Source organism: Drosophila bipectinata, chromosome 3L (assembly GCF_030179905.1).
Source record: "Drosophila bipectinata strain 14024-0381.07 chromosome 3L, DbipHiC1v2, whole genome shotgun sequence".
NCBI classification, from domain to species: domain Eukaryota; kingdom Metazoa; phylum Arthropoda; class Insecta; order Diptera; family Drosophilidae; genus Drosophila; species Drosophila bipectinata.
Genome location: NC_091738.1, coordinates 19,801,840 through 19,818,881, shown reverse-complemented (window position 1 = coordinate 19,818,881; position 17,042 = coordinate 19,801,840). Strand labels below are relative to the sequence as shown.

The 17,042-nt window shown below is 45.5% G+C and overlaps 1 protein-coding gene across 1 annotated transcript in view; it reads right to left on the bottom strand.

Moving 5' to 3' along the window:
- Nucleotides 1-6,289: 6,289 nt before the first annotated feature.
- The window catches only part of RhoGEF64C (Rho guanine nucleotide exchange factor at 64C), a 102,424-nt gene continuing 91,671 nt past the window's right edge, over nucleotides 6,290-17,042 (bottom strand). The window contains exons 7-10 of the mRNA XM_070279796.1: nucleotides 12,134-15,201; nucleotides 11,685-12,080; nucleotides 8,401-8,628; nucleotides 6,290-6,753 (exon numbers count right to left, since the gene is read on the bottom strand). Coding sequence (XP_070135897.1) covers nucleotides 6,622-6,753; nucleotides 8,401-8,628; nucleotides 11,685-12,080; nucleotides 12,134-15,201 — 3,824 coding nt within the window. The 3' untranslated portion in view covers nucleotides 6,290-6,621. The remainder of the gene's footprint in view (nucleotides 6,754-8,400; nucleotides 8,629-11,684; nucleotides 12,081-12,133; nucleotides 15,202-17,042) is intronic.

Here is a 17,042-nt window from a genome sequence, read left to right as displayed (position 1 = left end):
AAGGATTTGAATTGCCTTTTGCTAACAAAATAACAAAGCACCCTTAATGTATGCAAATTCCCCCAAGTTTAAAGTCTCCTGCCAGCTAAGCAAACATCTTAGCGTCTTAGCAGAGTTTCGCTTAGAGCCTATTGACGTCCTTTAAAGGATTCCGTTGACCCTCTCCATCCAGTCAACGGCCAATTGCCGGCTAACAGAAGGTCGATTTGGGAATTGGTTAAAAACTAAAACTTTAAATTAAATTGAAGGGTAAAAAGTTTGAGCTATGAATGTTTATATTTTATTTCGTGATCTGGGTTATTTCTTTATTTTAAACGTATTTGTTAAAGCTTAAATGAAATAAAAAGCTGACAAATTATTTTCCAATCTTTGGCTAGATGTCCAAAGCCATTTTTGAGGATCTTCAGTACTTTATTTCATAATCGGCTTCCAATTGGCAGAGTTATTGGCAGGAAGGAGCAAAAGTTGGCAAATTAGAATAAAAAAAATGGGGAAAATTAAAAAACGAAATTGAAGCAATGTCATGAAAGTGGAAATGGTATCTTCGAAGAAATGAAAGCCAGATAAGCAAATCAGTTTAAGGCTTAGTTCGTGGCCTTCTGATCACCACTCAGATTCAGACCTCCGCCTGGCTTGCAGGTTTGGCGTCAAGGGATCTCCCATTTAGGATCCAGACGTTGGTTCATTGGAAACCTTGGACGACACAAATTAATAATTTGATCCTTGGATTGGAACATAGGCCTCTTCCCCAGGTTGTGCTGTAGGAGTTTCTACACGAAGCTTGGCGAGTTCCGACTCCACCGGAATCTCTGCATCCTCTCTGAACATTTGCTCGTATTTTTGGAAAAATACCAACTTTGTATTTATCGATAGACAAAAAAATCTTTAGTAAGTAACTTATTAGTAATTAGTGAGTAACTTATTAGTAAAACTACACTAGTAACACTAATAAGCTACGGACAAGTTGTTATAAAGAAGTAATTAATAAAAAAGACTTTTGAATACTGAATCTGAATGACTACTACTGAATCTTTTCCAAAAGTATTTATATTATTATCGCTTAATAGCAACATATATCAAAATTGGTAGTGAAAAATGTTAACTGGTTTCAAATCCAATCCCGTCTTAGTTTCTTTCCACATTTTTCAACACTTGAGTTCAAAGCTTTAAAGAAAAACTTTGAAAGTTTCCAAATCATTTTCGCAAGGAATTTTGCTAGATGGAGCCATACCTATGAGTCTCCAATGAAAATTCCTTTTTTTCTCACCCTTGGAAATATGGCGCCCCAGAGTTTCCCACTCGAAATCCAGGATTCAAATTCTCTTAAGTTTTTTGCGAGTCACTCAAGTCACTGCTCATGCCCGCGCTTTTGTCAGCAGATTTCTCTGCAAACACCACTCGGCTTTTCAAAACCGAGCTCGAGGTCGATTGACACACTGAACTCGGTTCACGATTTTCGCCGGCATCTGTTGTCCAACTGCCCTCCCCTCCTTGTGGGCACGGCTGCAAGTTGGCCAAATTTGTGATTTATTTGAAATTTTTTAATAATTCGGGATTGGGATTTTATTGTGTGTGTGGGCTGCAGAGCCGAAATTGTTTGAATGAGCTGGCCACGCAAATTAATGCAAATTTCATGCAGTTCCACGCAAGGCGCTCTGAATGAGCCAGTAGCCCGCAGTCCGGTCCCGTAGACCGTATTCCATATTCCGTATGCCTTACTCTGCAACCCAGAGTTCGTCCTTAATGCCTGACCTAAGGCAATGCCGGGGCCAGCCGCACAAAATTTGACTATGGCAAATTCACTTAGACGTTGGCCTTTCCACGGCGTGCGCACAAAAACTTTCTGCCACACTCTTTCGTTTTTTTGTATACCCTAGCAGAGGGTTTTATATTTTCGGTCCGGTGTTTGCAAAGCAAGGAAGCGTGTTTTTACCACTTCATGCAATATAAATTTTAAATTTAATGGTGGCTATATTTGGGCCAGCACTTTGGTCCGGCTCCCAAAAATATCCTTATTATTAAACAGGGAATCGATTGCCTGACTGGAGTCCAAGTTATGATTGTGGGAAAATAATTTAATTTAAAGGTGACATCCTTCCCATTCAATATGCCGCTTCGAGAGTATAACAACTCCAGCATTTTGAAGCTAGTTATTTTTTCATACATATTTAGCACATGCTGCACGGACAGCGGTGGTGCCACCGGAAGTGGGAGGGAAGGGCGCCTGTCTTTCGAAAGCGTGTTTGCTTGCCACTTTGGAGCAGCTACAACGCATAAAGATGCGACTTGGCGAAAGTGTGTTTACGTGTGGGCATGTGTATGTGTGCGGTTAGTTTTGCGGGTCAGACTCCGGGCCTGGTCCTACTAGCTGGCTGACTGCCTGGCAAACGCGGCGTATACTTAATTCGGTTTATGCCCGAACGTGTCACACATTATTCTTATGTGCTCTCTGTCGGCTACGATGTGTGAAATATGCTGAATGTGTGTGCACAGCAATTTGGATTAGGAAAAAAAATCAAAATGCACACCCACACACCACACGCGAGCTGTCACAAAACACGAATTTAAAAGTTGACATCAAGGCCGAACAATTAAGAATTCTTTTGTTGCCTTATAAACGATTTGTTTGATTTGCTCTAAGCGCGAACTAATGAAAATTATGGAAATGAAATGCCTGCCCATTGACCTCATTGAGCGGCCAGCTAGAGTGGATGAGAAAACAAAAAGGAGGAGGAGGTTTTAGCTTAGACCGGACATCAGAGATGCAAATTGAATGACTATTTCATTAAAGTATACATACCATTTTAAATACTTTTACAAAAATATTAAACCATAAACCTATGATTTATAATATGAAATGCTTGTCTGTTGTTAATAATTAGATTTATATCAAAGCACTGCAGCAATGTTTACATTCATTTATCTTTAGTTGTAAACCAATAATTTGGAAAGTGAAATACCTTCATTGTCATTATGCCAAATTTCAGAATTATAATTTACATTAATGATAAGAAAATCCCTTCGTTACTTTAAAATCTTAACCGAATATCTGTCCTCCGGTTAGCATCTCTGGCGGCAGCTCCTGTGGCCTTTAACCAGGGATTCGGTCATAATTTTTACGACCTATTTCGTGTGAAAACTGTGTCGCCATCGCCATTGCTATTCGCGGTGACCGGGAAAGCGGGCAACTGAAGTGGAACTTTTAATTTCAATTTTTTATTACTTCAAATCTGTTTGCGGAGGGCGAAGAAGGAGCCGGGCTCAGAACTGGAACAGTAGCCGGGGCAGGTGCCGTGGCATAAGCTGCAGCCAAACTGTCTCACCTGTTTTTCCATTGTGTTTCTCTATTTTTTTTTGGCGAGAGTGCTGCTGCAAGTTTGCGGCATTTTAAATACAGCAATGAAATGGTTTTTGGTTAGTGTTTTTTCGCGCTGGGCTTCTTGGTAAGCCGCTAGCCTACATTTATTGGACCGGCGACAAATTTTTATTGCCCAACCGTAGTTTTGGCCACAGCCGTGCTGTCAGTGCCGCCCTCTCGGACTGTGTCTGTGCGGGCTTCCACTCCTCCGGAAAAGTTTGTGCATTCGGTGCCTGGGGCCTAATCACATTGCCAGGCATGGGGCGCCGGGAATCAGGAATCAGACGCCAACCTTCGCCGTACGTGATGCATTTTTTACAAGACGTTCACTCGGTCGGAAAGGGAAACACGGACGGTGACCGAGGCGGAGACGGAGACGGATGGAGGACGTTGTGGTCCTCGGATAGTTCAACTTCTTACAATTTGACTTTTGATGTGGGTTTCCGTGTGTGCGTGTGCCCCGAAGCACCATGGGTAAAATGCAAAAGTTTCATTGCGAAAATGTTTGAAGTTTGGCAAGTTTTCCAATAACATTGATGCTTATATGGCTTCCATTTAAATTTGATGTTGAAAATCAATTCGGCGGGGAGAGGGAGCGTTAAGCGAAGGTGTTTCCGGGGTACCGGACCCGTTAATACTGGAATTATGAACGCGGATAATTGAATTTATGGGGCCGGCGATAAAATCGTCGAAAATCAGCCACAAAAAACCGATGGATTTTACGGCGGTAGAGCAATTACTGAGCATATGGATAATGCAATTGAGGTTTGCTTTTAATGTCAGCCACGAGCCGGATAAAAACCTACTGATATAGTATACTCCATATATTAATACGATAAGCCGAAGATAGATTCCGACCCATGGTGCAGCGTTGGCATGTCAGAATTTGTGGATATTCTGTTTAAATACCGTAATGAAGTCTGCTTATACAATATAATGTTCCGTGTTTGTGCTACGTGCCTTGGTTGTGTTATTGCGCGCCGATCCGCACTTCCGTTGCCAACAATTCTGGCCAGGATTTGGGTGGCCCAGAGGGGAAATGGTAGTGGTCGGTGCCGGTGCCGGTGCCTTCAGCCAGCTCCCAGTCTCCGACTCTGTTTTTATTTGTGTCGGCAAATCTTAAGCTTGTTTAACTGCTCGTTAGTGTTAGTCGCTAGCTAGTCGGCTGATGTCGCTCCATCTCCCAGGTCGACTCTGCATCCCCAGCTGCCCCATTCCCCGCCAGCCATCGTGACATCCTATTGTTATAACACGTTCACGACCTAGTCAACATCTCCAGCTGACTTGGCCGGAGACTCAGGCTCCGTCTGTGTTTGGCAAGCATCGAAGCACACGGAAAGTAGTGCCATCAGACCCGGCCGTGGGCTAAGTGTGTGTATATGCCAAGGTGCATGCTAAGTACCGACCTCCAAACCCATTTCCCCCATCCTAAGATGGTTTTTTCTGTGCACAGCAAGAAATGTGCTTTTAAGGTTTTTTTTTTTTTTATTAAATAAAGAATTTATTTTAAAGTCTAATGCCAATATGATTCTTGAAATAAAAATAATAGAATGAAAACCGTTTTATTTGTATTCCGGGAAGAAATTGACAACTCTTTTACTTTTAAAGTCATTTAATTATTTTAACAAAGTGAAAATATAATCATTTAGTTGGACAAGTCATAAATATTTATTTATTTTCTCACTGTATAAGTCTTGGTTGGTTCGGCTGACTGGCAAATGTTTGTCCAGCATAATTGCGCTCAGCATGCAGTTTCCCTTTGCTGCAACATTTTCCTCAAAACGTTACTGTTGCTTTTGCATTTGCTTTCCTTTGGATTTTTCCATAGACGCTGCCGTTGCCGGTGCTTTTCAATTTTCCCTAGTTTCGCCGTCATGGGAAGCTTTAAAGGATTTGGAACTTGTTTACGTGGCGTATTAGTATAATTTACGGAACGGAAGCCATCAAAGGCTTTGATGCGCCGCAGGCGAGTCTGGAAATTATTTTCGCATTGCCTTAGCCGAACTAATTTCATCGTGTCCGCCGTCCGGAGTGTTGGTATATTTGTCCGGATGGCTAACCGCAGGGAAAACAAGGACGAGCACGGACAGAGTCGAGTGTTTCCATTAAACAATTTGGCATCTGAAATGCCTGGGCATCGAAACCAGATAAATAGCCGAGGATACCTCGTGCTCAATAAAGTTTGGGGATTTAATAAACTAATGAAAAGTTAATAACCACAGTGTCGGTTGCCCCGGAATGTGTGCTATGGAATTATTGTACCGAAATCCATTAGCAAAATATGACCATAGATTAAAGATTCTAAACCAGATGGAACCGCAGATATACTAGATAAATGAACAGAGAGCAGTGCCTATTCACAAACATATTTATTTACATTTTCGCCCATTTACAATTGTCGCAGCAATTGCTGGCCATAACAATTACCGTTTCGTGTTTAACCATAATAATCTGCCCAGTTGTTTGTGTAATTAAACAAATAATAAAGCCCAGAGAGTGGGACTGGGTCCAATCCTGCCCAATCCGAGCCCTTGCCACTTGAGGGTTTTTATTGTTGACCAAATATGAGTTCATTGGATTTAAAATGGCTTAATCAACTCGCCGTGTACTCTACCAGTGCCACTCTGCCCGGGCATAATTCTAAAAATATTTACCATGCCGAGTGTGTGTGTTTATGGGTTTGGTTTTGGTTTCGGCCAAGCACTTTTCGACTGTTCTAGACTTATGTCGGTCTGGGCCGCCACGTGCGTGCCTGGCCTGGATTCTCCATGCGCCAGTATAATTTTCCTTCACATAAATCTTGCGGCTGAATTTAAAAATAATACAGCCTGGTAAGATTTATTGAGGAGCTCCGCCAGGTGAAATCAATAGGCATGCCAGGGGTACAATTTATGGGGTGGCCCTAAAACGAATCGCCTCTCAATTATTACGCAATTTCGAGTGTTTAATTAATGTAAGGTATTTTATTGCATTGTAATCAGGGTATTCGTGTGTGTATGTACGTATTATGGTTATGCAGAGTATAGTTGTATAGATATAAGTATAGGTATAGGTATTATTATGTAAACACTAACTAACGTTATGCGTGCTCGATTCAATTGTTTATCACTTAAATTATAATTACGAAATCGCTCGTCGGTTATTGTCGCATAAATACACATTAAATGCATAACCAATTGTTGAGTTTTACGTCCTTCGATTCGCTATCTAATCGGCATACATTGGGGGCATACATTGGGGGGGCTTATGTCGCGTTGGATGGGCTAGCTCCTTGCCAGCATTCCGTTGATCATGATGTTGGCCAGGGCGTTCCGTCTCTTGCGCCACGCCCCCATTCCTTGGGCGTGGTACTGCAGCTGCGTGTACCACTGCTTCGTCCGCACTCCGTCCTCGGCCTGTGAATAAATAAAGCGGCGTGAAAACCCGTTAGACGTATTTGATTGACTGGGCCAGGCGACCCCCGCCTGTCATTTTGACAGGTTCCCAGGTCATGCATGAGTGTGTGTGTGTGCCTGTCAGCTGCTCAGTTGGCCGGAACTAAACGTTTCAATTTATGCGCCAACAATCTCCAAAATGCCTACGCCCTACACTCGAAAAAGGTCACCTCTTACCTCTTGAAATTATATAAAATTTATAGAATTCCAATGAAAAACTATTTAAAATTTTACTGAAGATATTCAATCTCTTTTTAAACTTTTTTAGGGTTAAATAATCTATTAATCTCTTATCTATTTTATGATCCCTAGAATATCCTTTAACAGCAATAACCAAAACGATTCTTTGAATATTTTTATGAAAGTGTTTCCGGCCTTGCAATATTGATTTTCTATCATTAATCTTTGAGTCATTAAAGGTAAAAGCCATCCAAATTGTAATCCTTCCTTTTAAGTGTATACATAATCCTGTTCGTTTGTCTGTTCCGTCACTGTCCCTCCGTCCCTGGCTATCTCTTTTTGACCCCCTTTCCCGGCGCTCGTTCACGCAGCCATTTTGTTGCGCTCCCGTGCGTTCTTCTTTCATTCTTTATATAACGTATTTCAATAAATGTCATTCATTTTGGCAGCCGCTCTACGTGCGCTGCCTGAGCGCGTCTGAAAGGAGATTCTTTGCCTGGGGGTCCCCGGACCCTCTGCCAGACCCACTCCCCGAACGGCTTAGCCGCCTGGTCTGAACCGAAAACCATGAACAAAAAAAAATTTGCATGACTAAAATGTGGATGGCTGGATGGTCGGGTGGTCGGATGGCTGGATGGTTGATACTACAAGCATTAGACGAGCAAAGATTTGAAATGGATTTTTGCATACGCTTTTTGCGCTCTGTCTGTTATTAAAATTGCTTTACTTTCCCGAGAAACCCAGAAATACATACATATGATGCATAGAGAAGCGGCAGGTAAATCTGATGGCAAGCTCTTCATTGTGCTGCCACGCCCACTCCGAGGAATTCGTTGGAATCCCCCTAGAAAAGGTTATGAGCATGCGAGTGCCAACGAAGAAGCTATCCATGGTTGACTTTTATTACATTCCAAGATGATTGTGGGGAAAGCCCTTTAAGCTGATTCAGCTACAAATTTCATAAGGATTTGCCATATTTTTCAATAACTTCCAAAACATGTTTTTATGCCTTCTGAGATAAACATTTCGTTAGCCCCGAGGCTTCAATTTGCTGAATAATTAAATTAAAGGTACAGGAAATAAAACAAATTTAATTAAAACCATTTGAAAAGTACACCATTTCGAAACCACTTTGCTGTCCTGTTGCGCTGCTCTATTAACCGCAGCTTCACGATGAAAGGAAAAAAAAGAAAAAGTATCATTCCGACCAGGCCCATTCGGAAAGCCATTCGTTTTCCCCACTAAGCTGGGAACATACAAAGCTAAAACACTGGCATTCAACAGCCAAAAGGCAGGGCGCTCTCACTTATTCAAAAGCCAACTCAACCGGACTATGAACTAGGATTGGCTTGCTCTGTTGGAGGGGAACAAAGGGCCAGGAGGAGTCCTGGCATCGATAGTGATACCCACACTCGTTCTCGTACTCACTTTGAATATGAATGTGTCCTTCGATGAAATTTCCTGCACTTCGAAATAATCATCCCAATCCGCTTCGCTGCACACGACACATCTGTCCAGATAGAGCGGCTCCCGGATCAGCGTGTAGCGTCCGCACTTTTCCTTTACCAGGAGGAGCGAGGCCTCGCGGATGCCCGTGTGCTTCGGGAAATTCAGTTTTTCCGACATGGCCTTCTCTGCCCTGTAATTGGCACTTGGCTATTGTTGTTATCGTTGTTGTTTTTGTTGTTGTTGCAGTTTTAGTTGTAGTTGTTTCAGGTTTAGTTGTCGTCGATGTCGGTTGGTGTTTCATAAAAAAAGTACCAGTACCAGTACCAGGACACCAGGAGCAGCACCATCAGCGACGACAATGGAAGTAAAAGAACAGAAATAAGAAAAAATAGAAAATTGTGTAAAACGAAACTAAACAAAATTACAACTGAAAAATAGATGTGGGGGAAGAGCACTGAGAAAAATATTTCACTATTTTATTTGCTCCAAAATATCCAAAATTATTCGTTACACTTTGAAGATAGTTTCTTAAAATTACAAGATTTTTTTAATAATGAATGATATACAAATACATTTTCGTAACTTTCTGCAAAATACTATCTGCTATAATATTCCTAATCTTTATATTTGTAAGCTATTATCCTCCTACTTAATCCTTCTTATAATTTTAATTTTAAATTTCTTTTGGTGTCTTGGGGTCCATCCTAGATAAGGCCACTAACCATACAGCATATAGACAACCCATTTCATACAACGAAAATGGACGCGAAAATTTCTTGCTACAGGCCCCAGCAGGCCCCAGAGCGGATTTCTTACGCTCTCTTACGCTCATCGTTCGTTCATCTTACGCTCATTCTCGCATTAAATGTTTTCTGTTTCTCAGTCTCTAAACGGAGCGCGATGAAGAAGGTTGGCCTGCGCTTCGGTTGATCTTTGTATGTATGCGTGTCACACATTCACATACATGGGTGTATGTGTGCGTGCGATTTCGTTTCGAAGCCAGCGCACAAAATTTTGATTTTTCTTACTTTTAAGGCTTGCTACCCTAACAAAATTCGGGTATTCGTTATTTGATGAAATGACGAAAGAAATTATATTATTTTTTATTTTATTTTTTTTTATTATTTCAGCATACATTTTTAATTTATTTAGGAATAAGATTAAGTGTTAGTAGTAAAATGTTTTCTGTATATATATTTTTACGAATCATTAAAAATCAATATACTGAGAAAGTGTCAGAGTATATTTCGGTCGGAGTCACTTAAAGCGCCGATTGCTTTTAAGTTTTTGTTGTTCTGCAAGAGGCTTGTGCATGCCTACTCTAACGATGGAATGATTTTTAGGGGAGGGTGAAGACACGAAAACAGCTGATGGACTTGTTTACCTTTTTTGTTTACAATTTTTCAGGCACTTGTTATTATATTTTGGGTTATTGTGAGATTTAATTAAATTATTGTCGTTAATTTAATAATTTCCTTATATATATTTCCTTATATATAATAACTTTAAAAAGTAATTTAATTCTTCACCCGTCTTCACCCTCCCCTAAAAATCATTCCATCGTTAGAGTAGGCATGCACAAGCCTCTTGCAGAACAACAAAAACTTAAAAGCAAACGGCGCTTTAAGTGACTCCGACCGAAATATACTCTGACACTTTCTCAGTATATTGATTTTTAATGATTCGTAAAAATATATATACAGAAAACATTTTACTACTAACACTTAATCTTATTCCTAAATAAATTAAAAATGTATGCTGAAATAATAAAAAAATATAATATACAAAATAATATAATTTCTTTCGTCATTTCATCAAATAACGAATACCCGAATTTTGTTAGGGTAGCAAGCCTTAAAAGTAAGAAAAATCAAAATTTTGTGCGCTGGCTTCGAAACGAAATCGCACGCACACATACACCCATGTATGTGAATGTGTGACACGCATACATACAAAGATCAACCGAAGCGCAGGCCAACCTTCTTCATCGCGCTCCGTTTAGAGACTGAGAAACAGAAAACATTTATTGCGAGAATGAGCGTAAGATGAACGAACGATGAGCGTAAGAGAGCGTAAGAAATCCGCTCTGGGGCCTGCTGGGGCCTGTCGCAAGAAATTTTCGCGTCCATTTTCGTTGTATGAAATGGGTTGTCTATATGCTGTATGGTTAGTGATAAGGCTTTGGCAAGCGCACAAAGCGTGTCAGGCCGAGAAACTGCCGCAGGAAGCGGCACCAAGAAGCAACTGTAGCCACAAGACTCATGCTAAAAAATGGAACTCAAAAAAACTAAAAAGCAAAAAGAACCGGCACCGTAAGCGAGATGCTGACCGTTCTTGAATTAAGCATTTGTCGACTGTGGTGCCTGGGCCAGAAATTTAGAGCAGGGCGTCGTGGGACATAAAAAAAAACGAAACAGAACCCCCCCGATCGGGGCAGAAAAACCAAACAAAACATGTGACATACGCACTGCGTCCGCATGTGTCCGTATGTCCGTTTGTCCGCCTGTCCGTGTGTACGATTATGGCCCCGATCCCAAAACCCCGGCCCAGGGGCCAAACCGGATGTCGCTCCCCGTCCACATGCCTACACCCATGTTTCCCTTCGAAGCGTTAAACTGGTTTTGTTTTTTGGGCCAGAGATAGTTGCTGGGATAAGCACTTTTCATTAGAAGAAAAACAAAAAAAAGTGGAAACAGAAACAGAACCAGGTCTGTGAAGTGAACGAGCAATAGGGGCTGGAAGTGGGTGCTTCAGACCGATAACTGGCAGGGTGAATGTGGTCTCGGTTCAATGGGCTCGGCTCCTGCTCCTGCTTCTGCTACGGCTCCAGCTTCTGCTCTGATTTGTTGAAATCTTTTATCGCACGGAAAAAGCGTTGCCATGGCAGCCGGGACAGCTCAGGACAGCTCTGGTTATATCCAACCTTACCCGGAGGACGGTGGCTGCAAGCGTCAATCGCTAATTGCCTGACCATCGCCACATCCATCTCCATGGCCGACGACTGGCTCCACGTCAAATGCCCTAACGTATCTAGGGCTTTGTCAAAAATGACCCAGACAGGATCAGGATTGAGGAAAGAAAAAAGGACCAGGAGCTTGCTACCCAAGGTGTTGGAACAAAAATTGAAAAAATAAAACTAAAAGGATTAGTTATGAACTAATTGGCCTAAACGAGAGTAATTGCTGCTTAAATTTAATAATAAATGACTTTTAATAGGTACTTATACTAATAATTGCTTAGTTTCTTGAAATCTAATCACTAACCTTGCCATTGGTAACCAGGAGGGCGTTGACCGGTGTCAGCTTGATGGTTCGTGCTTTCTTCCAGTTACTGTCCGTGGGCTGGGTGTACAGGAGTCTGCCCTCCATGGCGAAGCGCACCTCGTCGTGGTTCCACTCCAGGACATCAATGGCCATCTTGCGCAGCTTGATGTTGATCATGTCGATTTCGCAGGAGGCGCGCCTATTGGGGCTGGAGGAGCTGATACGGCGCCACAGCTTAGTGGGCACATCCTTGGCCTCCTGGTTGATGTGGTTCAGGTGGAGTTCAATCTTCTCCTGGGCCTGCTTCAGCAGATCCCGTCCGTCCAAGTGGCTGGGAGTGACCTTGTACAGTCTGGCCAGCAGCAGGGGATACTTGGTAACCCGCTGAACAGGAACCTAAAAAAAAGGCATAATTAGATAAGAATGGGGAAGTGCCAACCAAAGCTCACCATCAAAAAGGAGTTAAGATTCATACGCCGCAAGACGGCATTCTCCATTTGGGAGACCTTCAAGAAAATGCGCAACAGCTCCTTCTCCTTCTCAAGATTGGCCAGGAGCAGGCTGGCTCCCGCCTGGCGGACGCAGTAGCTCTCGAAGGCGTGCAGCATCTGGGTAAAGTCCAGGAAGATGCGCCCAATGTTCACCGTCAGCAGGTCGTCGTCCCCCTGCTCCAGGGACATGTCCAGGGCGTCCCGCATCCGCTCGGCCAGCGTCTGGTTGTTCTCGAGCAGATCTTCCGTGTTGAGGAAGATCGCGGAGAGCTGCTCCTGGGTGAGCAGGCCAGCCACCAGCATTGGGTGGCAGAATTCCTCGAGAATGATCTGCAGGTCCCGTCCGTACTTCTCCTCCGTCTCCACGATCTCCGTTATGATCTCCTTGCGCTCCACGCGTTTCTTCCCGCACTTTCGGCACACGAGTGGGGCGTAGAGCACTCCTCCCTCGCCCACCTGCATCTCTACAGCTCCGTCGCAGTCCTCGCACAGGTGGAGCACTGTGGGCGTGGCCTGGTACTTGCTGCGGGAAGTCTTGCTGGTCTCTGAGCCCACTCCCGAGTCCTGGCGCTCCACATCGCTGCCGGACTTGCCACCCGATCCGCCGCATATGAAGCTATGCGGTGGCGGCGACAAGGAGCTCATGCTGCTCTGTCCACTATCTCTCTCCCGCTCCCTCTCCCTTTCCTCCGCTTGTCGTTTGTCCAATTCGCTCAGAGTATCGGTGGCTTCTTCCTCAATAATCTTCGGATTGTTTCCGTAGTCGAAGCTTTCCTCCCGGGCCAAGCCCCGCTCCTTGGCGTCGACCAGGTACGAGAGTATATCATACTTGGAGGCACCCTCGAAAATCGAACGGGCAGCCTTCTTTTCCAGCTCGGCATCGTTCAGGGGAGGAGCCGAGAGTGGTAGTGGTGGCGGAACCTCGTGGATTTCCTCGTAAATGGGATCCCCGTTATGCCTGATAGATTCATAATGGTGCTCCCCATTACCCAGCTCCTGATCCGCATGTGTGGAGTGCTCGATCTCCGCCAGAGTGGCGTCCACCAGAAGTTGATAGAACTTGGCTCGTGTGGCAGCATCCAAATCCAGTTCGGAAACCTTCTCGGTCTCCTCCTCGAGGATTCCCGAGGCAGTTAGTTCGCTGGAGCAGCTCTGGTAGCAGTCCGACTCGTTGCCATTGGCTCCGGAATCAAAATCGAACAGTTCGTAGTTGTGGGCGGAGGCGAAGCTGTTGGCGGAACTGATGCTGCCGCGATTGGACAGGCGGTCCTCCTCTTTGGTTGCTTGGCTGGGTGCCGGGCTATCTCCGGGTTGCCTTTCCAGTCGGATGCGCTGCAGCGAGGCGCTGATCAGCCGGTTCATGTCATCGTGGTCTTTGGTGCCGCTCATATCGATGCCTCGACGGGCCTGCTGGAGTCTTTGCAGTGAGTTCTCGATCAGCTCGGCCACGGTGTCCGTTTCGAGGCCCTCGGCCACCTGGCCCAGCATGGGATCCTGCAGGAGCTTGGCAATGAATCCAGACTCCTTTGATGGTGGAGCAGTCACCTCGGCTTGCATTTTCTTGGATCGGCCACTCTCACCTGCGGTTGGAGCCCTCAAACCACAAACATGAGGCACTAGATTGAGTTTCACTGCCTCCACTGGGTTCCGTAGGATTTTCAGGAGCTCAGTTTCATGGGGCACCAGCTTGGAATCGGGTGACTCCGGGAGTGGAGGCGTGGCTGGCGTGGAGCTTATAACGGGCGGAGCGTTGATGGCCGTGCTGCTCGTGGCGGCTCCCTTGCGCTCCCGTTCGTAGTCCAAACGGATGAGGGTCCTTCCCCGGCCGCTGGAACTGCTGCTGCTGGAGGTGGAGCTACTCGAGGTGGAGGATATGCAGGACACTGACCGCTGGAGGTTGACTTCCGTGCTGCCGCGTATTGGAATGATGGCTATGCCCATCTGCTGGCTCCTTAGGGTGTTCAGTTGGTTGAGTTGCTGCTCATGGTCCTGGTCCTGGCGTTCCTCGCCGCCACTCACACTGATGCAAACACTGGTGGTCGACTGGCTGTTGACCACCACCGAGGATTGGTACAAGGGCTGAGCCGCATCCGCACTCAGATTCATGGTGGAATAGCAATCATCGCCGCTTATCAGAATCGAAGTTTTCTTGGGCGCTACATCCTCCTCCTGCTCGCCGGTGGTGAGGAGTAATCTATTTGGCCTGCGGCGCAGCTCCACCCCCAGATCGGAGTCCTCCTCGCTGTGGGAGATCTTGAGGCGATGGACCTCCAGCTCCCCGTTTTGCTGCTTGAATGGCGCGACTCGCACCACTGTCCTCTGAGGATTGGGAATCTGCGAAGGAGACGACTTATTGATTTCGTGCGGCTGTGGTTGCGACTCCTCTAATCCTTTGCCAGCTCCTCGCAGCTCCTTGGCCTTGGGAGGCGATGGGGGCGGCGGAGGCGGCTCCGTTGGCCGCCTTTGAAATAAATCTCTCGAGTCGCTGCGGTTGCTTTTTATGCGCAGTGCCATTGTGTCCTTAAAATTTAAAATGACATTCGCCGGCCCGCTGGCTGGAGTTGAAGGCATGGACGTGGAATGGGCATGGGTGTGGTTAGTCCTGGCTGGGGGGGAATGGGGTGTAGACGAGGCCACATGGCCGTGGCCGTGGGCGTGGGCGGCTAGGGGCGCGGTCGACAAATGCCGTTCACTGTGCGCTCGTCTGATGGGATTTCGCGATTGTGTCGTTTGTGCTGCACGCTTTTGACTTGCCGCAGGCTTGGCAACAGCATCCTTCTTCGGCTCCCCCGCCTGCGCCTTCCTCTCCTCCTGGCCACCCACGACGACCTCCTTCAGCTTCTCCGGCTCCTGCTTGTTCGTCCTGTGTTTGTTGCCTTTGCCAGGACTGTTGTCGTGACTCTCATCCTTTTCGTTGTGCTCGTCATCATCGTCGTCATAATCGCGATTTGCTGCTGTCGTCTTTTGGGTTGCCGTTGCTGTTGCTTCTCCAGCTCCTGCTCCTGCCCCGGGTCCTGGTGATGTGCCTGCAAAAGAGTAGATGGCAAGCCGGTTAGATGGTGACACTGGTGAGTGGCGTGTCGCAACTGGCAAAATGTTGCTTTTGTAAAGTAAATCTAAGAGCAAGATGCGATGAGGAGCCTCTACCCCTATCCATGCCATACCCCCGTTACTGTCCCTGCCTGCTGCCTGATCATGGGAGTAATAGCCAAGAGCCGAGGGGGATTTGGCTTGGATCAAATGTGAATGACAACGAATGCAGCAGGGCTGGCCAAATTAAATGGCTAACACGGGGATTTGAATCTGATTTAAAGCTAGAATTCGGCTAGATCTTGTTCGAGTCCAGCATATGATTTATACTTTACAAATAAATATGAAGTATGAAGGATTGACCTCTGACTTGTTGCTTTCTTTAGTAAATATAATTAAGAGTTTATAATTCCCCTTTTCAAATAGCCCAACTCCAAACTCATTTCAAAGTTTACCTTACCGTATTGGAGGTATTATTACTCGTAATTCGGGGAATCCCCCAATTGACTTTATGGCTATTTATTTATCTTTCCGCAGAGCCTTTGCCTGTTCACTCGGTTCAGTTCATGCAGATTTATGTTCGGCCAAATGGTGTAGTGGCCCTCGAATCCTTCGCCAAACCCATCCTGCTCACCCAACACTATTATCCATCCCCCCCGAAGCCCGGTCGAGGAGCCACCCACCCCAACCACTCTGCTTCCGTTGACAGCCACTTAAAGATGTGCCTGGCCGCGATAAGGTGTTTTGTTTCGGCTCTCTTGGTTTTCGGTTTTCGGCGGTGGCCACGCTTGTGGTTGCGCCACCATCCCGGCCTCAGCTTTGCCTCTCACCGCCCCCCACGGAAAACCACGGACCCCTCCCCGCTCCACGGCTGACAATATGTACGTATCTTTATTTATGGTAAATTGGGTGATTTACGTTGCGGCCGATAAGCTTTGCTTTTCAGCGCTTGCCGGCTGTCCTCGTCTCTTGGCATTTGAATTGCTAGGCTGCCAAGAGGCTCAAGTCCTTGACTGTGGCAATGGCGGATGGCGGATGGCACTGGCGATGGCGATGGCACTGGGCTTGTAAATGGGCTTTTATTTTCGTTAGCCGGGTTACGAGCCGCACAAGGACGATTGCGGATTCCAAGACGCGACTGCGAACGTGGCCGGCTCAGTGCGCCGCCAAACAATTTGTGTTGGAATTAAGATAATAGATTACATTTAAATGTTTTTGGGGCTGCGAAAAGGGTTTACTTCTGTCGCCGGAATTTGAGTGCCTCTGCTGACGTCAGGCCCTAAAATGAGATGATAGCATTCCACACCTAGCCCCGTACACGGCACCCTGAACCTCGCTGCTGATAAGAAGAAATCCGGAGACCGAACTGTCCAGACCCGAAAAGCATCCAACATTTTAATGAGTGTGAAAAGTGAGCTGGCTTTATGGGTTGCGGCCACCTTTGCGTTTTATGTTAATGAGTGTCATCGGCACGGAGATTTGAGGAGCTCAGCCAGTGCACTTTGAACCCAAAAGCGGATCGAATAAGCCAGCCCCAAAGCCAGGACAGGACCCTGTCAGCGAACAATGAAATTAATTAATTGCGACAGCCACTTGAATTTCAATCGACAATCCTCGATTTGCTAATCGCATTAGCCTGCCGCTTTGGCTTTGGAATAGTTTTCCATGCCAAACAGGGACAAATTTGGCAACAAGAGAGCAGGTGGATCCGGTGCAAATGGCTTAAGTGTTTCGAGTGTGAAGAGGTAGCTCGGTTTTCATCCAACACTTGTTCACAAACTCCTCTTTTGCATCAAGAGAAATCAAAGCTACTTGGGATATATTTTAAGATCTTTCA